Source organism: Pezoporus occidentalis, unplaced genomic scaffold (genome assembly GCF_034315485.1).
Source record: "Pezoporus occidentalis ecotype Australia unplaced genomic scaffold, CSIRO_AGI_Poc_V1 ctg76, whole genome shotgun sequence".
Classification (NCBI taxonomy): Eukaryota; Metazoa; Chordata; class Aves; order Psittaciformes; family Psittacidae; genus Pezoporus; species Pezoporus occidentalis.
This window is the reverse complement of record NW_026916115.1, coordinates 1916580-1932160: the sequence shown is the minus strand read 5'-3', so window position 1 is coordinate 1932160 and position 15581 is coordinate 1916580. Positions and strand designations below refer to the sequence as shown.

The 15581-nt window shown below is 53.2% G+C and overlaps 1 protein-coding gene across 4 annotated transcripts; it reads left to right on the top strand.

Moving 5' to 3' along the window:
• LOC134155305 (protein FAM163A-like) lies at positions 1-15556 on the top strand. Of its 4 annotated transcripts, none has more exons than XM_062602368.1 (3): positions 1-216; positions 10597-11834; positions 12523-15556. In XM_062602368.1, the coding sequence occupies exons 2-3, from the start codon at positions 11742-11744 to the stop codon at positions 12922-12924; spliced, it is 495 nt and encodes a 164-aa protein (XP_062458352.1). In that variant the 5' UTR covers positions 1-216; positions 10597-11741; the 3' UTR covers positions 12925-15556. The 4 variants fall into 4 exon arrangements, with proteins under 4 accessions (XP_062458352.1, XP_062458353.1, XP_062458354.1 ...); XM_062602369.1 differs by having other exon boundaries at positions 10588-11834; XM_062602370.1 differs by lacking the exon at positions 1-216 and adding an exon at positions 9466-9878.
• Positions 15557-15581: the final 25 nt, after the last annotated feature.

Sequence of the window (15581 nt, the reverse complement as noted above, 5' to 3'; positions counted from 1 at the left end):
CTCCTCCCCGCTCGGCTCCCGCCCGCCGGCCGGACCCGCCTCGGTGCTCCCGCTCCTCGATCCGGTGGCTCCTCTTCTCCCTATTATTTGTTGTTACCGCCGCTGTCACCATCGCTGCCCTCCTCCTCCGCCGCCCGTCCTGCCCCCTCCAGGCCCGCACCGTGCCCCACCGCCGCCGCTGGAGCCGGTTCCGCCGCTGCCCGCCCCGTCACCCAGGTATGACCCGGGCACCCGCTGCCCTCTTCTGCCGCAGGCACCGCAGCTTAGCAGGGGGGTCGCGGCAAGGTAGAGGTTTTCACTTGAATTTGGGGCTGCGGTGGGAAGGGAAGCCCGGCTGCGGGGTGCGCTGCGGGCAGGACAGGTTGGGATGCCCGGGTGGGATGCTCCCAGCATCCCGGGGCTGCGCTGGGCCTCTGCGCCACAGCCTTGTCCAGGCAAAGCTCCGGGGTTGGGCTCCCTGCAAGGTCCTAACTTATTTTCTCAGGGCTATGTGGTCCAACTTTGCGCTGAGCTGGGGTTTTTAAGTGAACTCTGCTGGGGAGGGTAGGACTGAGTTTGCCCGTCTCTAAACCCTGCTCCTGCACACCCAGGCGAAGTTTGGAAAGTCCTAAGCCTTATGCTCAGCCTCTTGCTCTCGGTGCGAGCCCACAGCCTTGCCATTCAGCAAGGACACGAGGGCCTGACAAATCCCCAGCCTCACTACCAAACCGCTCCGTGGAAATGGTGGCTGGCTTTGCTGAAGTGGAGGAAATCAAATCCTTTTGTTTATTCCGAAGATCTCTGTTTTATCTCTCACCGTGCTGTGGTAATTAAAGGAGAGCTGTGCTCGCGTTATTCGCCTGGTATTTGTTTTCTCCTAAGGTTATCTTGGAGGATTTGATTCCCTCCAAAAGGGCATGTGGAAACATTTAGTGTTTTCAGCTGGATTTTGTTAGTGTGCTATTGATTGTGTCTCCAGCAGACAGATTTTCTAAGGTGTGGTGGAATATTCCACCCCAACAGAGGACCGTACTACCAGGGCATTTTTTTAGCCCTCTCCCAGCCTTGCCCCTCACTTGTCCAAGTCAAAACCGTTTCCCCATTATGCTGTTCTGGGGGTACTGGGTGTACCACGGCTGCTGGTTGGCATTTGGTGTTGTCTGTGGGGTCCAAAGGGCTCTAACTTTGGCTTTGTTTTCCCTAGGAAAGGCTTTTTCACCTGTTGAAAAGCCAAGAGGGGACAGCAGCAGTAGGCTGCTGTTCTCAAAATTATGGTGAACATGGCATCAGTGAGTCTGATCCCCTTCCAGCACCATCTCCACTGGGATGTGGGATCCTCTCCCATCTCTTTCCAAAGCATTGGATTTCAGCCCCACCACAGGCCTGAGAACAGCTGGTGCCAAAGCCCTGCTGAGATGAGACAATCTCACCCCGCTCTGCTCCAGCCCAAAATACCTTCAACAGGGTGACAATCAGGTGCAAAGACTTTTCCAGTCAGCAAACCCTCCTCTCCAGAGAACCCACAGCATCCTCCAGCCATTTTATGTGGGAGCATTTTGGGTGTGCAGGCCAGTGGGAGACCCAGGCAGCTGCCTGTCTGTTGGGAAGAATTACAACAGGGTGTTCAGAGGAGATTCCTTTCCCAGGGTCTGCTTTGCGGCCATGCATCAAACTGGGTAGGCTCCAGGGCAAGTGGCAAACAGAAATAAGGTCAGGCCGTGGTATTCCTGTTGTTCCCTGCCCCAGCTACCTCCCCTTTCTCTTCCTTCTCCTGCTCCAGCCTCTGCCCCCCCATCCCTCCTGGCCCCTCTGCCCATCTGACCTTCCCTGTTGCTGCTTTCCCACCAGGATGAAATATTTATTGAGGCTCTGTTACCCTTGTTTCCTTGAAAGCAAGTTTCACGCTTCATTTGAGGGAGACATTAAGAGACTTCACAGTGGGTTTTCCTTCTCGCTGGGCACGTGTGATGCTGTGTGCGTGACCATTCTGGCCAGCCTCGCTCCTGCGTGAGCAGGCAGCACGGCCTGGGCAAGGTGGAGCATCTCAAGCAATGGATGAGTCTGTATCCCCGTCACGTGATACATAACTGGAAAACAAAAACCTGGTCTGAAATCCAGCAGTTTAGCTCTGCAGAGCTGACCCATCTGTGGCTGGTTGTGTTGCACCTCCATTCCCCAGTTGGAATACAGTGGGTAAAAGGACTGTGAGTGGTCTCGTAAAGCAACTGTGGGTGAAATTTTCCTATGGCTTTGTGGAAAAGTCACTCCTGGACCTGATCTTGGAGTGACTCTGCTTGGATTTACTCAAAACAGTGGGACTGTGGTTGGATGCTGTGCCCCTGCATCAGCCCAGAGCAATTCATGGCTCTGGTTTTACCTGCGCAGCACACAGGGCTGTGGTCCAATATCCATCTGGAGGGGCTGTCCTGGAGGCATGAATTGTTGTTGGCTTGGAAAGCAGAGCTGTAGCTGAGGACCTGTGCCTGTCCCATGGGGTGGCTGTCACCAGGTGGTCTGCCTTCCTACAGCACTGTGTTAGGATTGTTGTGGGTACTGCGAGCATCTGAATTGCAGAGTGAGAAAGGGGGCACTTGCCTTTCCTGTGCCTGTGTGGAGTGGCTTTCTAGGGGTAGAAAGCTGAAGGTCAGTAACAACTGATCTCTCTGGCTGTGCAGGTGAGAAGGGCAGGATGGGCTTGCCAGCATGCATCCTGGGGATGGGGATCCCCAGGGGTCAAGGAGGCTGTAAGCTCCCATACAGTGGGTGTTCTGGTTGTCAATGGGTCTGCATTCCACTGGGAAGGATGAAATACGTGGGCAGATCCAGCTGGTTCCACCCAAAAAAGCAGAGGAGGCAGACCCCGTAGCTCCTCATGGGTGGTGTTGAGGCAGTGGTGTACCTGCACTACCGGTAGTTAGGTTTTGTGTGGTCCTCTTCCAAGCTGGGTGTATTTTAACATGACCAGTTTGTTCTCCCCAGGCCAGGGTGTCCCTGAGATGGGAGGAGCAGCTCATCCCTTCCCCATGCCACCTCCAGCTCTCTGCCAGGGCAGCCTGTGGTCCCACACAAGTCCTAACCTGCTGGGCAACCTGCTCCTGCTGTGAGGTCCTAAAAGGGGAGTTAAAAACATGGGTCATTAAGGCTGGGAGATAAAATAGCTGCTGGTCTGAGGCTCTGGAGATGTGCACCAAAACTCTGGGGCAGGTCATGTCTCCTCCCTGGAGCTAAGGGATGAGCAGTCAGTGACAGCCATCGTGTCAAGCAGATGGAGGCAAAGGAGGAGAAGAACAGACATTTCTGGGCTGGTTTTTGGAACCCAACCATGAAGCCACACTGCTCCAGAGCCAGCAGCTGGCCCTGCTGTCTGGCCCCACCAAAAAGAGACAGTCTGTCTGCCTTGTGCTTTCGGGGAGGCGTTGAGAGCCCTCCTGACTGTAGTACTGCTGCACGTGGGAGGCTCCTCTCTCTGTATTGCTGCCTGAATGCAATTAGGCTTTAATGAGTCATTAAAATAAATCTCTGTTTCTACTCCAAGCAAACATGCCGGGGGGATGCTGACAGTCGGAGCTGCAGGTCTTGCATCATGCGGAGGAAGAGGCTGCACTTTCACTCACCCTCCTTCCCAGGGCTGGGCCCAGCACCCTTCCTCTCCCTTCCCCATGAAAAAGAGGATTTTTCCCAAGCAGTTTTGCAGCTACTGCAGGAGTGGGATTACATTATAACCAGCACTAGGGTTCGACTTCTTTTGGAGGAGCAGTGGTCTGAGGGTTATCTGCTCCCTGATACTGAAAGGCGCTTGCCCACTGGAAACAGTCAGAGATGTAACAAATCCCAGATTTTGGCTCCTAGGTTGTTAAAGATGCTGATGGCTGTGTCCCTTTTAACCCGTATCTGGATCTGGTGGGCAGCTGGGGGAGATCTCAGCAGGTCCTGTGGCTTGAGAGGGATGTACATGAGGTGAGCACTGATAGGAAAGTGTGGTGCATCACTGACAGACGTCCATATAGTTTTCCTAGCTGTGAATGGGGTTTCAAGAGAGCTTGTGAGCCAAGAGGGATGCTGGTGGCCTTTCTCCTCACGGGCAGGCTCAAGGCTCATCTTCCTTCACCCCGCCTAACTGGTAAATGATCCAGTTATCCCTGAGGATGTCTTTGCTAATTTAATCCCTCCCCAGTGGCTGTCCTGCTGGCACGCTTGCAGGTGGGAGAGCAGATGCCGGCAGGACACAGTGGGACGTCCCCTGTGTGTCCCCAGGGAGCAGCATCCCTCAAATACAGTTGCTGTGTCAGCCACTGGCCCCATATTACTATCCAGGCTGCAGGGGGGCGCGAGTTAAAACCAGGGCTTGAGCAGCAGAAGTTACTTTGTATTAGCAAAACAGGTAAGTTGGGTGACATCGAGGCACGACAGAGCCGCCCCGGCACAGCTTGGGTGGCTATGCCCAAGCGTGCCGTGCTGGGGAGGGAGGCTGAAGCTGTTGGGGTTACAGAGGCTCCAGCTCGACCAGAGCTTTCCCCCCAGCTTTGCTTTCATGAGCAGAGCTTACTGGTACATGGAAAGGTTTTGCACGAGTCGTGTTTCATACACCAGGCTGGGAGGAACTGGGACAGGGCAGCAAGGGCAGAACTGGGTGGGAATTTGGAAGCTGGGCAGAGGATTTTGAAGGAAAGATGGAAATGAGAAAAAGGCAAGAGAGCACCGATGTCCAGGGCAAGGAGGGAGATAACAAAGTGGTGCCTTGGAGAAGAAGCTGTCCTGGGGTTTGATGCAAAGAAAGCTGGTGAGAAAAAAATCTTTAGTGAGAAACTCACTGCTGTGCTCGGTTGGATTTTGTTGGGGGTGCTCTGGATTGTGTTGCACAATGCTTCTGCTGGGATGCATGCTCCTCTTCCAGTACGCACCTGGGATGAAGATACATTTTGGGTCGCTGAGTCCCCTGGTGGGATTAGCCACACTGGAGAGCAGAGAGTGTGCCTTCCTGTGGTTGAACAGTGAGAAAATCAAACTGAGGAGAAGATCCTGTCTCCACAGGCTGTGTTTGCAGTCCCTGGGGAGCGGAGGGGTCTGGCCAAGGCCTTCATCTCCTTGCCCTGATGGGAAGAGTCTGCTGGTGTGAAAATAAATGGGTGCTGAGGAGGTGAAGGTTCCCTCTTGGGGCAGCGAGGATGCTGGAGGAATACTGCCCCAGGGCTGGGAGTGAACGGCAGAGCATCCTCGGAGGGAGGCTGGCTCCTCCGCACTGCCAGGGAGGGTCTCCAGGCTGTGGGACCAGCAGGATCTGCTCCGCCCTGAGACCTGAGTGTGGAATAGCTGGAGGCTGAGAGCTTTTAAAGAGGTCCCTGCTGCCCCATTTTGCTTTGCTGGTGCCTTCTCACCTTTTCCTGGGCAAGTTCTGGGAACGCTGGCTGACGCAGGGGAAATACTAATGCTGTGTTAGTGCTTTACCACAGGGTTGAATCCGTCATGGGATACCTACACCAGTGCAAAAAGCTTGGGCAAGCAGCAAGGGTGACATCAGGGTGAAGGAAATAACCCTTCCTGCTCCTTTCCATGCTCACGAGGATCCATTGCTTGTGCTGTACACAGTGAAAACTCAGGCCATGCTGTGGCAGGGGATCTAGTGGCAGCATGGGGAGTAAATCAGACCCAAGTCCTTGCACTCCAGGGCCGTGTTCACATGGTATCCATGGTACATCAGGATTCAGCTTGGGCTTCAGCTCTCTGCTGCCTGTGGCCATAGGCATGGTCCTGAGCCTTTAGTACTCGTGCTGCAAAATGCTCTTTTTGGCAAAGGTCAGTCTCACCTGGGGCACACCCAGCACTCTGGCTCTCCACAGCATCGCTCTGCTTTCCGTGTGGTTGATGCTGCCACCGCTGCTCCTCACAGGGGATATTTGTGTATTGGGAGGGATGGTGCACACAGCAGGGGTTGGCTGGCCGGGGGCTGGCTTGCTTCATGGAGCCTGTGGGGATCTGATGTGTGGGATAATCTCAAAAGCCCTTCTTTGTGTGACTTCGCTTGATGCCACCAGTTTTGTCCCTGGTTATTTTGGGACCACAGTGGAGTGGCTCCCTGGCACATGTGCCTGGGCTTGGCCATGGCTTTTGCTGGGAGCAGCCCCAAGCAGGACCTCAGGCACAGCAGCAGATGAGCCATGTGAGTCAGGCAAGGGCCATTTCTATCCTGCATCCCACCATGGGCTGCCCATGTCTGACTCCTTCTCTGTGCCCAGAGCTGCACCAGCCACCTTGGCTCCCAGGCTGCACTGGGCTGGAGCTGGCCAAGAAAATGCAGCAGGTAGGAGATGGTGGGGATGAGGAGGGAGGTGTCATTTTCCTGCTCTGGGTTTTAAGCCATCCTGCAATTAGGAGGGACTGCAAAAGGGCGTAATTATATAGGTAATTGCCTAGATCCAGGTGTAGCCCTGGCCATGCTTTGCAGTATCACACTGGTGTGTGTACTTGGTGGGGACAGAAGGGGGTGATGGTTCCTTCTGTGTCCTACCATCTCTACGCATGTGTCCAGTTAATCCATGCAGGCAGGTGAGACAGGATCTGACTAGTCACTTAAGGGTATAAAGGGCAGGAGAGATGCCAGAGTAATGGGATACTCGTGTAGTCTGTGCCTGAGACATCCTAGGCTACAAAGCTGTCCTTCCACCAAAAGTCTGTGAAGTGCTGGGAAGTCTTCCTGGGACAGGGATGTGGATGTGCTGGCTGGTTGCAAAACATGCTGGGACTTCGCACACCAGGCAATGCTACAGTCAGAGATGGGAGGGGGATACTTGGTCCTATGTGGCTGTAAAGGCAATTGCCACTGGTGGGGAAGGTCTCCTGTGCTCGTGGAAGGCAGGATAAGGCCCAGTGTTGGGGGGAGTGAACCTGGGCTGGCAAGAAGGTGGGTTTGGCAGAGTTTGACAGCCAGGAGAAGGGATCTGCTGGGCTTGGTGGATTGGGAGCACAGCATTAGCAGCAGAAATGGAACCTTTAGTGCCCACCCAGGATCTGGGGTCTGGCTGGCAGCTTCCACCCTGGAAATGGTTTGATTTGTGTTAACTTCAGTTAGTGTCTTGCCTTTTCCACAATTTTTTTGCAAGAAAATGTCTGGTTTCAAAACCCCATTGGCATTACTTCTGTCCCATCCCTTACCTGGAGAGAGGCAGGGCTGGGAGGACGTGGTGGGAAGCCCCAGGGAGCTGGTGAAGGGAAAGCAAGGGCAGGCATGTGGCAGGGCATGGGTTGTTTCGTTTTGATGACTGAGTGCAAATCACCCCAGCACCGGTGGCAGGACAGTGTTACCTCCGCAAGCTGGCTGTCCTTGTGACACCTGGGACAGGGTGTTTGCTGTGGTTTCCCCTGCAAAACTGATGGGCTTGAGGCACCAAAGGGCCCACAGCACAAAATCGTCTCGGGTAGGAAACAGGTCACACAAAACACCCTTTCTGCCAGGAAAAGCCTTTCTTGGTGTTCTCTGCAGCAAGTGGATGTCTGTTTTCCCAAGTGCTGCTGTGATTTCTGCTGCAGACTGGTCCAACTTCAATTATAGCTTGGGCAGAAACCTCCACAAAGCTCAGTGCTGGCTCAGGAGATGTTATTGCTGCAGGGGGGAGCAGGGCTGCTCCAGTCACCCAGTGTCACTGTTGATTTTCATGCCTGAAAGATGCCTTTTCCTCAATATATTTATTAACAGCACATCAAAAGTCAGAACGAGCTGGCCCCATCTTCCCCTTTCCCCCTGAAAGTAATGGGGCTTAAGCAAGCTTATGTGCAAGGGTAAGTCAAAGCAGCAGTTTGTAGTGCTTCCCAAAATCAGTGTTCTCAGGGCCTGGGGTGGACAGCAGTTCCTTGGTGCCTTGTAATTTAAAGTTTAAAGGCTTCCAAGTGACCCAGTGGTTTGGGACCTGGGCAAGAAGCACCAGCAGTGAGTGCTGGGGCTGGAGGGGAGACGCTGGGGGGCTGTTGTCTGAGTGCAGCCCCCCCACATCCTCTTGCATCCCATGTTGCCATTGCTCTTTGGGTGAAAATTCACTTGGGCTTGGCTCAGTTTGGGAGAGGGATCTCATTAATTCTGCTTCCCAGGACTCGGCTTGTCCCATTACACCTTGCAGCACAAAGCATCTGACATGGGATGAGTTTGCAGGGCCTTGGCCCACCCTGTGCTCCCGTCCTGCCCCATGTTGTCCCACCTCACCAAGTTTTGCAGCCACGGGTTAACCCACCCAAATCCCACCGCGCTGAGCCCGTGCCCTGTTGTTTGCTGCCATAATCTGTTTTGAAAAGGCAGCCCCTGATGCTGTTTCTTCCAATTAGGCCCAGGGAGATGATTCTGGTAAGGCAGCGGCTGGGCTAATTCACCAGGCAGACATTTCATTGAATTAGCCCGTGAGCTGCAGAGCAAAACCAGGAGAGCAGAGCCCGGGCTGGGGCAGGACTCACCAGCAAGGTTCAGCATGGTGTTCATGGCAGGTAGCTGTGCTCTGCCCCAGCCCAGGACCTGCTCCCCAGCTCTTGTGGTAGTGCTTGACCCTTGATGGATGGCAGGGGTGAGCTGGGACACACAGGGTGAGAAGGGACGGGAGATTCTCAGCTGGGCTGAGAGTGCTGGCAGCTGGCAAAAACCTCACCATTGACTTGCAAACTCTGCAAATCTCCTGTGGACGTCATTGAAGGGGAATAAATATAGAAGCCTGAGATGCCACTTGTTCCCAGAGTCACTTTTCAGGCCGTAACTTTGCAGTGTGAGGCAACATCAATTAAAGAAAATGTATCTCTGCAGCAAGCAGTTCTGCACGCTGGCCCAGGGTTGTACAATATGGCAGGGTTCCCTCCCTGTGCCTGCTCCTGTCCGTATCAGGGCAGCATGACACCACTGCATAGCATCTCAAATTGCTTCCCAAAAGCCAGTGAGGGGAAGAGAAAGTAGCACAGCCTGGCTTATCTAAATCCTGATTTTATTCAGCAGTGGTTTGTACACCATAAGGTCTCCATGTTTGCCCTTTGGTCATAGTCCCCTCTCCTGAGCTGCCCAGGAAGCTCAAGTGAGCAGAGAGAGCCAAGACTTCTGCTCAGGGTGGGGAATTTAGATATATAAACAACTTCCAATTCCCTTTATAAGCCAGAGGAGAAATGGGACCGTGCCCAAGGGAATTGCGCTTCTGCGTCCCCTTTCAGTTTTATAGGCACAGAATAGAAATTAACTGCTAGGCTGCTGGTGAGCAGGATTTTGAGGGGGGAGGAGAGTAGAAACTTTCTCCTCTCTGAAAGCATCACCTCCAGAGAGATGAGGAAAGGCAATGCTTCTCTTCTTGTTTGTTTTAATTTCTGCTTATTTTTCTTTTTAACAGTCCCTATTTTAATAAGGAAGAGCCTTGCTGCTGAGCAGGGCCAGTGAAACACTGACCAAGGCAGCCCCAGAAATGGAAATGCCAGATGTGGGGCACGTGGAACCCTGGCCCTCCTCGAGGCAGTGCTGATCAGACATGTGGCTCTCAGAGGTGACCAGAGTCCCTCCCTGCCCAGGGTTGTTCTCCAAGGCTGCCTGCTCACTCCAAACCTTGGCCTAATTGGATGCTGCTCTCTGAGCTCTAAATCAAATCACAGCTCCCATGAAATGAAGTTTTCTGGATGCGAACAGCTGCTTGCATCATCCGTCACTGCCCAGCTCACAGCGGGTCCCTCTTGGGGGTCATTGAAGGTCAATGTCTGCCTTTTCCAGCTGCCCACCATCAACTTTTCCCTGTTAAGGATGGCACCTGGGGAGGTGATAACTCCATTGAAGGCTCCCTGGTGTGTGTCCCCTGCGTCTCCGGTGCCCCTCGCTCTTGGCAGTGTTTCAGGGTGCTTTTTGGTAACAGGGTGTAGGAGCTGAGTGTGTTGGTCTCTATTATTAGCTCTGCTGGGTATGGACCTATTGATTTCTCAAGGCTTTTTTTTCCCCCCTTTGTTTTGTGTGTGAGAGCAGCTTGAGGAGGAAATCCAATGCGTGCCCGCCTTCTGGCTTTGCACAGGAACTTTCCAAGAGCTGAAAATCAATTTGTGGCAGGCAGGATCCTGCAAATCACTGCAGCAGGGTGAGGAGGGGGGTGATTTGGGGAGGATGGTGTGTCCCCATGGTGCCCAACAGCACATGCAAGAGCAAGGGGCCGGGGCAGAGTTGGGCAGGTCTTGTTTGGAAGCTGCCACCTCTCTCTCAATTAGGGCTGCGTGGTAAGTGGGTAATTAGATCTCTTCGGCTGCAACCGGCTGGAACTTGGGCCCTATCAATTAGCCTTGCTCTGGATGATGCACAGAGGGACGCAGAGCCAGTAATGAAATGTGGTTATGCCAGGCATCACCCAAGGGTGGGGGTGGCAGGGGCGATGGGTGCACCCACTTCTGGGGTGCAGGTCTCTCACTTTCACTGAAATTGCAGGGTTTGGGTGTGGGGTTGTCCTTTCACGGCGGTTTGGGTTTACCCACCTTTGCAGCACCACCTTTCCTGCTGGTCTCCCTAAAACCAGCAACTTATTCAGCTCCGCTGCAGGAACAGAGGTGGCACCAGTGGAGATGGGGACATTGGGCATCCTCCTTGAGCTGACGGTGGGTTTTTCTCCTTGTCCTCTCTCCCAGGTCTGCCAGCGTCTCCCTGTGGCCATGCACCGCTGCCTGTCCCAGCCGGCTGTCCTGGGGCCAGTGTATCCGTAACGCCCTGCCTGTCATTTCCCAGGTGCCTGCGGGGTGGCAAGGGGGTGCTGGGGAGAGCCCGTTTCCCAGCGGCACCTAAAACATCAGCTGCTTGCACGGTGATGCATCTGCCTCCCCATAATTAATTTTAAAGAGGAAAAGGCAAAGTGCTGACTAAGCCAGGCCTTTGCCCTGTAAAGCTGCGTGATTCAGGAGCTGCTGATGGCACAGCCTTGTCCTGTGCAGTATTTCTCTGAGGTTGGGAAATGCCTCCTTTCCCTGCTCCAAATTAAAGAAACCGTAATATTTACCATCATTATCATCTGCAGGACCCAAAAATATTTTTGCACCGTGCAGGATCCCAGGGGCACATGCTGAGCCCCATCCCCATGGGACACAGCGTGAAGCAGTGCTTCCTTCCCCCGGGTCCCAAATCAAGACAAATTCTCAGGAGGCAGGAAAACACGGGCAGGTGAAGGGGCACTGTCAGGCCACTGCTAACCTCTCCCTCCATTTCTTACAGGTCTAACGTCTCCGTTCCTGAACATAAGTAGCCTCCAGGTGCCATGGCACAGGGATGGTGGTGGGAGCTGCTTGGCTCATGCCAAGCCCATGTTAGACCCATTGGTGCCTGGCAGGCAGCCGGGGTGTGTTTTTTCAGCTCAGATTGCCACAGTTGTAGAGTTCAAAGCCTCCCCTCTGGCTTTTCCTGGTGGAAACCCAGGTTTGCCTCTGTGTTTTAAAGCAGAAGCTGTATTCTCTGCCGACAGGGTGGAAATCAGTCCTTTCAGCTCAGCAAGGGAGGAGGCTCTGTGGGTGGACCGCGGGTGTTTCCCAAAGACCCCAAGCCAGAGGCAGTGATAACAGTGAGGGGCCATGAGGCTGCATCTCAGGTGTCTTCTTGCTAAGAGGAGAATGATGTTAGGTGATTGACAGTTTTTTGGTTGGGGCGGGAGGAACAAGAATGTGATATTTTGGGATGCCTCATGAGTGTCATGTCTGTGATATGATGATGAAGCCATGGTAGATGACTTTCATCTTCTGGGGTGACGCATGTCCCTGTGGCCCTGCCTTGCAGAGTTTGATGGAGAATCGGTCGGATGACAGCAGGAACTGTTGTTATCACCGGGGGAATCCTAGCGACAGTGATCCTACTGTGCATCATTGCCGTGCTCTGCTACTGTAGGCTACAGGTGAGTGCTGCGGTTGGCCCCATCTTGCCACAAACCCCAGCAGTGGCAGTGCTCCTGAGACTGAAATGATGCTGCAGGAGAGGTCTCAGAGGGCATTTATTGCTTGCAATGGACAGGAAGTTGAAATACCATTTCCCCCAGGTACTGCAGAATTATGTCCATTCCTCATCCCAGTGTTGGGAGACTCCCCTAAGGCTTTTGAGGCTCTGCAGTGCTTGCTAATTTAGGTGTAGGCTTGGCTGTGCTTGCAATACCAGACTGAGATTTTTTGTGTTGTTTTTTTTTTTCCCCACTGTAAATGAAATGAGGAGGCTTTCTACAACAGCTAGCTACAACCTCCTGCTCTTTAAAAGTTAATGTAAAGTCTGTGCCATGCAGCAGTGTGATGAAAAGCACAGCAGTTATTTGGAGGAGTTTTCAACTGGCATGGTAAAATACCTTCCTCTTGCAAACCTCACTGGGAGGGGAGAGGATGAGTTCCCAGCAGCTGCCTGCTGCAGAATGCTCAGGTCTGGGTTTGTCCAGCTTCTGCTTTGCTGGACGAGGTACCGTTGGAGCAGATCAGCAAGAGGCCAGCAGAGGGTTTCTCTGCCAGGGGGATGAGGGGGTGGGGATGTGGCAGGGCAGGCTGTTAAGACGAATTCAGCTGCTCTGCTTCCCCTAATACAACCCTTTCCCTTTCATGCAGTACTATTGCTGCAAGAAAGATGACTCTGATGAGGAAGAGGAGGAGGAGGAGGACGAAGAGGAAGAGCCAGACCTTCCCACACACTCGCACCTCGGCATGTGCAATGCCTGCAGCTCCCACATGGTGGACGGCCAGGGAAGCCCTGCGCCCCCCGCCAGCGAGCTCAACCAGCACGGGGCTCACAACTACTGCCCGACCTGCTCCCCCTACGGCTCCCCCTTTTACATCCGGACTGCCGACATGGTGCGCAACGGGGGCGAGAGGGTCACCTACACCCCTGCATGCTACAAGGAGATGGGGCCGCCCATTAACATGGGCACCCTGCAGAGCTACCTGGTGAGCCGCCACAGCCTCCTCCGCGAGAGCTTCCCGAACCCACGGGCTATCAGCACGGAGGTGTAGTCACCATTGCCACTAGCACAGGGTGTTCCCAGACGGCACCTGCTCGAGGGAAGGGGCTTTTCACTTGTCTTTGGAGGGGGGTTTCTGCAGAAAAGACCCCATAAGTCCAGCCCGAGACCAGCATGGTCCTCCTGCTGAACCGCCCAGCGCAGCTGAGCTTTTTGGGCAAGAAGACAAGAGAGACCTCAAATGACAACATTGAACCGGTCACCTCCGAATCCATCATAAGTGTCATTATTATTCTACTCTATCTCCTGAGGGGACTTGTCTAATGAGGGCTATGTACAGTACAACCTAATTTAATTACCCCAGGCTCCCCAACTCCCCAGGCCTAGAGTGAGGCATTGGGTGTCCCCACACAGCCACCCGAGGCGATGCCCACCACCTCTAGCACACAGAGTGATACGTGACCCCCCACCAGCTGCTGCCCGTGGCAAATCCTACTGCTGAGCTGGGAACAGCAGCACTCCTGGCCGATGGGAAAGCAAAGAAGGGAAGATCCAGATCATTCTGCTCCCCTTGTACTGAGTTAGTTGCCGCTAGCAGTTAGCTTTCAATGTAAGATAGGACACCTTCTACCACCCGCTCCGGTCTTTGCACATTCTGAAGAAGTTCAAGACAGAGTTTATATCACTGCCGAGGGAAGCAAAGTTGCTCACAAAACCATTCACCCACACAAGTGGTCACAGGATGATCTTTCTGCAGCCAAAGTCCCACCCTCTTTCACTCTTCACAAGCTTTTTTAGGAGTGATTTTAACTTGGACCCATAAAAACAGCAAGATTTCACTTATGGGAAGAATTGCATCCCTAAATAACTGCAGTTTTGGTCATCTTCAGCTTTCAAAGACCTAGCCAGGCCACCCTGACAGCTCCGGACAGCCACAGGAAGGTTGGCTTTAGGATGGCTTTTGCTTTCAACATCAACAACAGAGACCACCAGGTCACATCTCCTCCTCTGAGGGGCCCACAACCTGCAATGGGAAAGACGTGATGTTCCATTGGTCAGGATCCCCTCTTCTGCTTTTGGAAGAAGAGGGTGCAAGACCCAAACTCGGGTTCACCGGCTCTGTGGCTGGTAATGACAGCCAGTGACTCTGCCTTTCTGCAAAAAATGAATGTGGGAAAGTTCCTTCTTCCTCCATAAATCAGATTAGGTGAAAAATTACTAAAAGGACATCTCCATCATTCACAGGCACTTCCGTAGCAACTGGTGCAGAACTGCTCAGCTGAGCAATTCACAGTCAATGCGGAAGGACCAGGACAGCAACAATTCCCACAGCCCTGCAGATGCTGCTGGAGGCAGTGATAGGAAATGCTTGCCATGCCTTTGCAATATAGGGTACCACTGCTCAGAAATTTGAGTGGTGGGTTGTTTTTTTTCACCACAGCAATTTAGAAATCATCCTGCTGCTCACAGAAGGATTTGGACTTAACCTCCCTGTTCATGCACAGAAAAAGTATAAGTCTTAGCATAGAGGCGTGCACTACATGAGTCTTGGAATGTCTACGTTATCAGGCAAAAGGCTAATTTACACTTTGGGCCTGCCCATGCCTTGGCACCTCTGCACCAACTACCCAAAGGAAGGAGACAAGACGAATGCCAAATGTGGTGACAGTCGTAGTAACCGAACACCTTGCCCCAGCCTGCATTTTACACAGCCTTTTGTGCAAACTTTATGCATCATCTTCCCCACCTCCAGCCCAGAAAGTCATTGTATTTCCATTATTCTGAGACTCAGCCTAACTGCAGTGCTTTTAGAGTCTCCTTCCATTCTCCAAATAGTGATACCAGGTTTTAAATGTCCTCTCACATTAAGGGCAGGCAGGCAGGCAGACCAAAGTTATCACCTACAAAGCTGTCTGGATCCCACTGGGCAACAGTCCATGCTTCCCATCCAGCCAGTACTCCTCCCTGAAAACAAAGTCTGTAACTGGAAAAAATATCTTGACTAAGTCGGTAAATGCCATCGTTTTCCACTAGAGCATCTGTTCAACTAGGTCTCATCCTGCTGGAAGCCACGAGAAGTTAGTATGTCCCAGCGTGATCTGCGGGCTGCCACCTGCAAAGCTCCACCAGACAGCCCTGAAATGCCGTTGCCTCAAAGGGCACAGAGCCAGCTCACAGGCACAGTGGCTCCTGACATCCAACTCTACCTTTTGGCACGCAGCAAGGCTTCCCACCGCAACGACAGCACGTGCTGGGCTGCGACCATCGGAGGGTGGGAATAACACCGGGGCTTTTGCTTCTGTGGGTCACGCTTCTGGTGAAAACAACCGCATCATCCTCACATGCACATTAAGCGTGACCCGTCACTGGCTAACGAGGTGCCAAGGCTGGCAGGGCAGTTCCAGAATAGCTGGATAGCCAAGAGGGTTAGCCTCACAGGCAACACAACACCCTGGGTCTGGCACTGCTACAGGGAAACGGGTGAGTCTGAAAGGGCTGGAAACATAGGAAATGTAGCTGTGGGTTCGAAGGTTTGGAGGATGGTGGAGGAACAGGATGGGGTAGAGGCAGGGATCCCAGATTTTTTCAACTTCAGATTCCTCCTGGTATTATTCTGTGTCTTTGTTGCTCAGCTATGGGTCCAAATTCAATGTCAGAAATAAATGAGGACTTTGAAATACAAACAGGAGCGGTTTCTGTTCTTTGGCA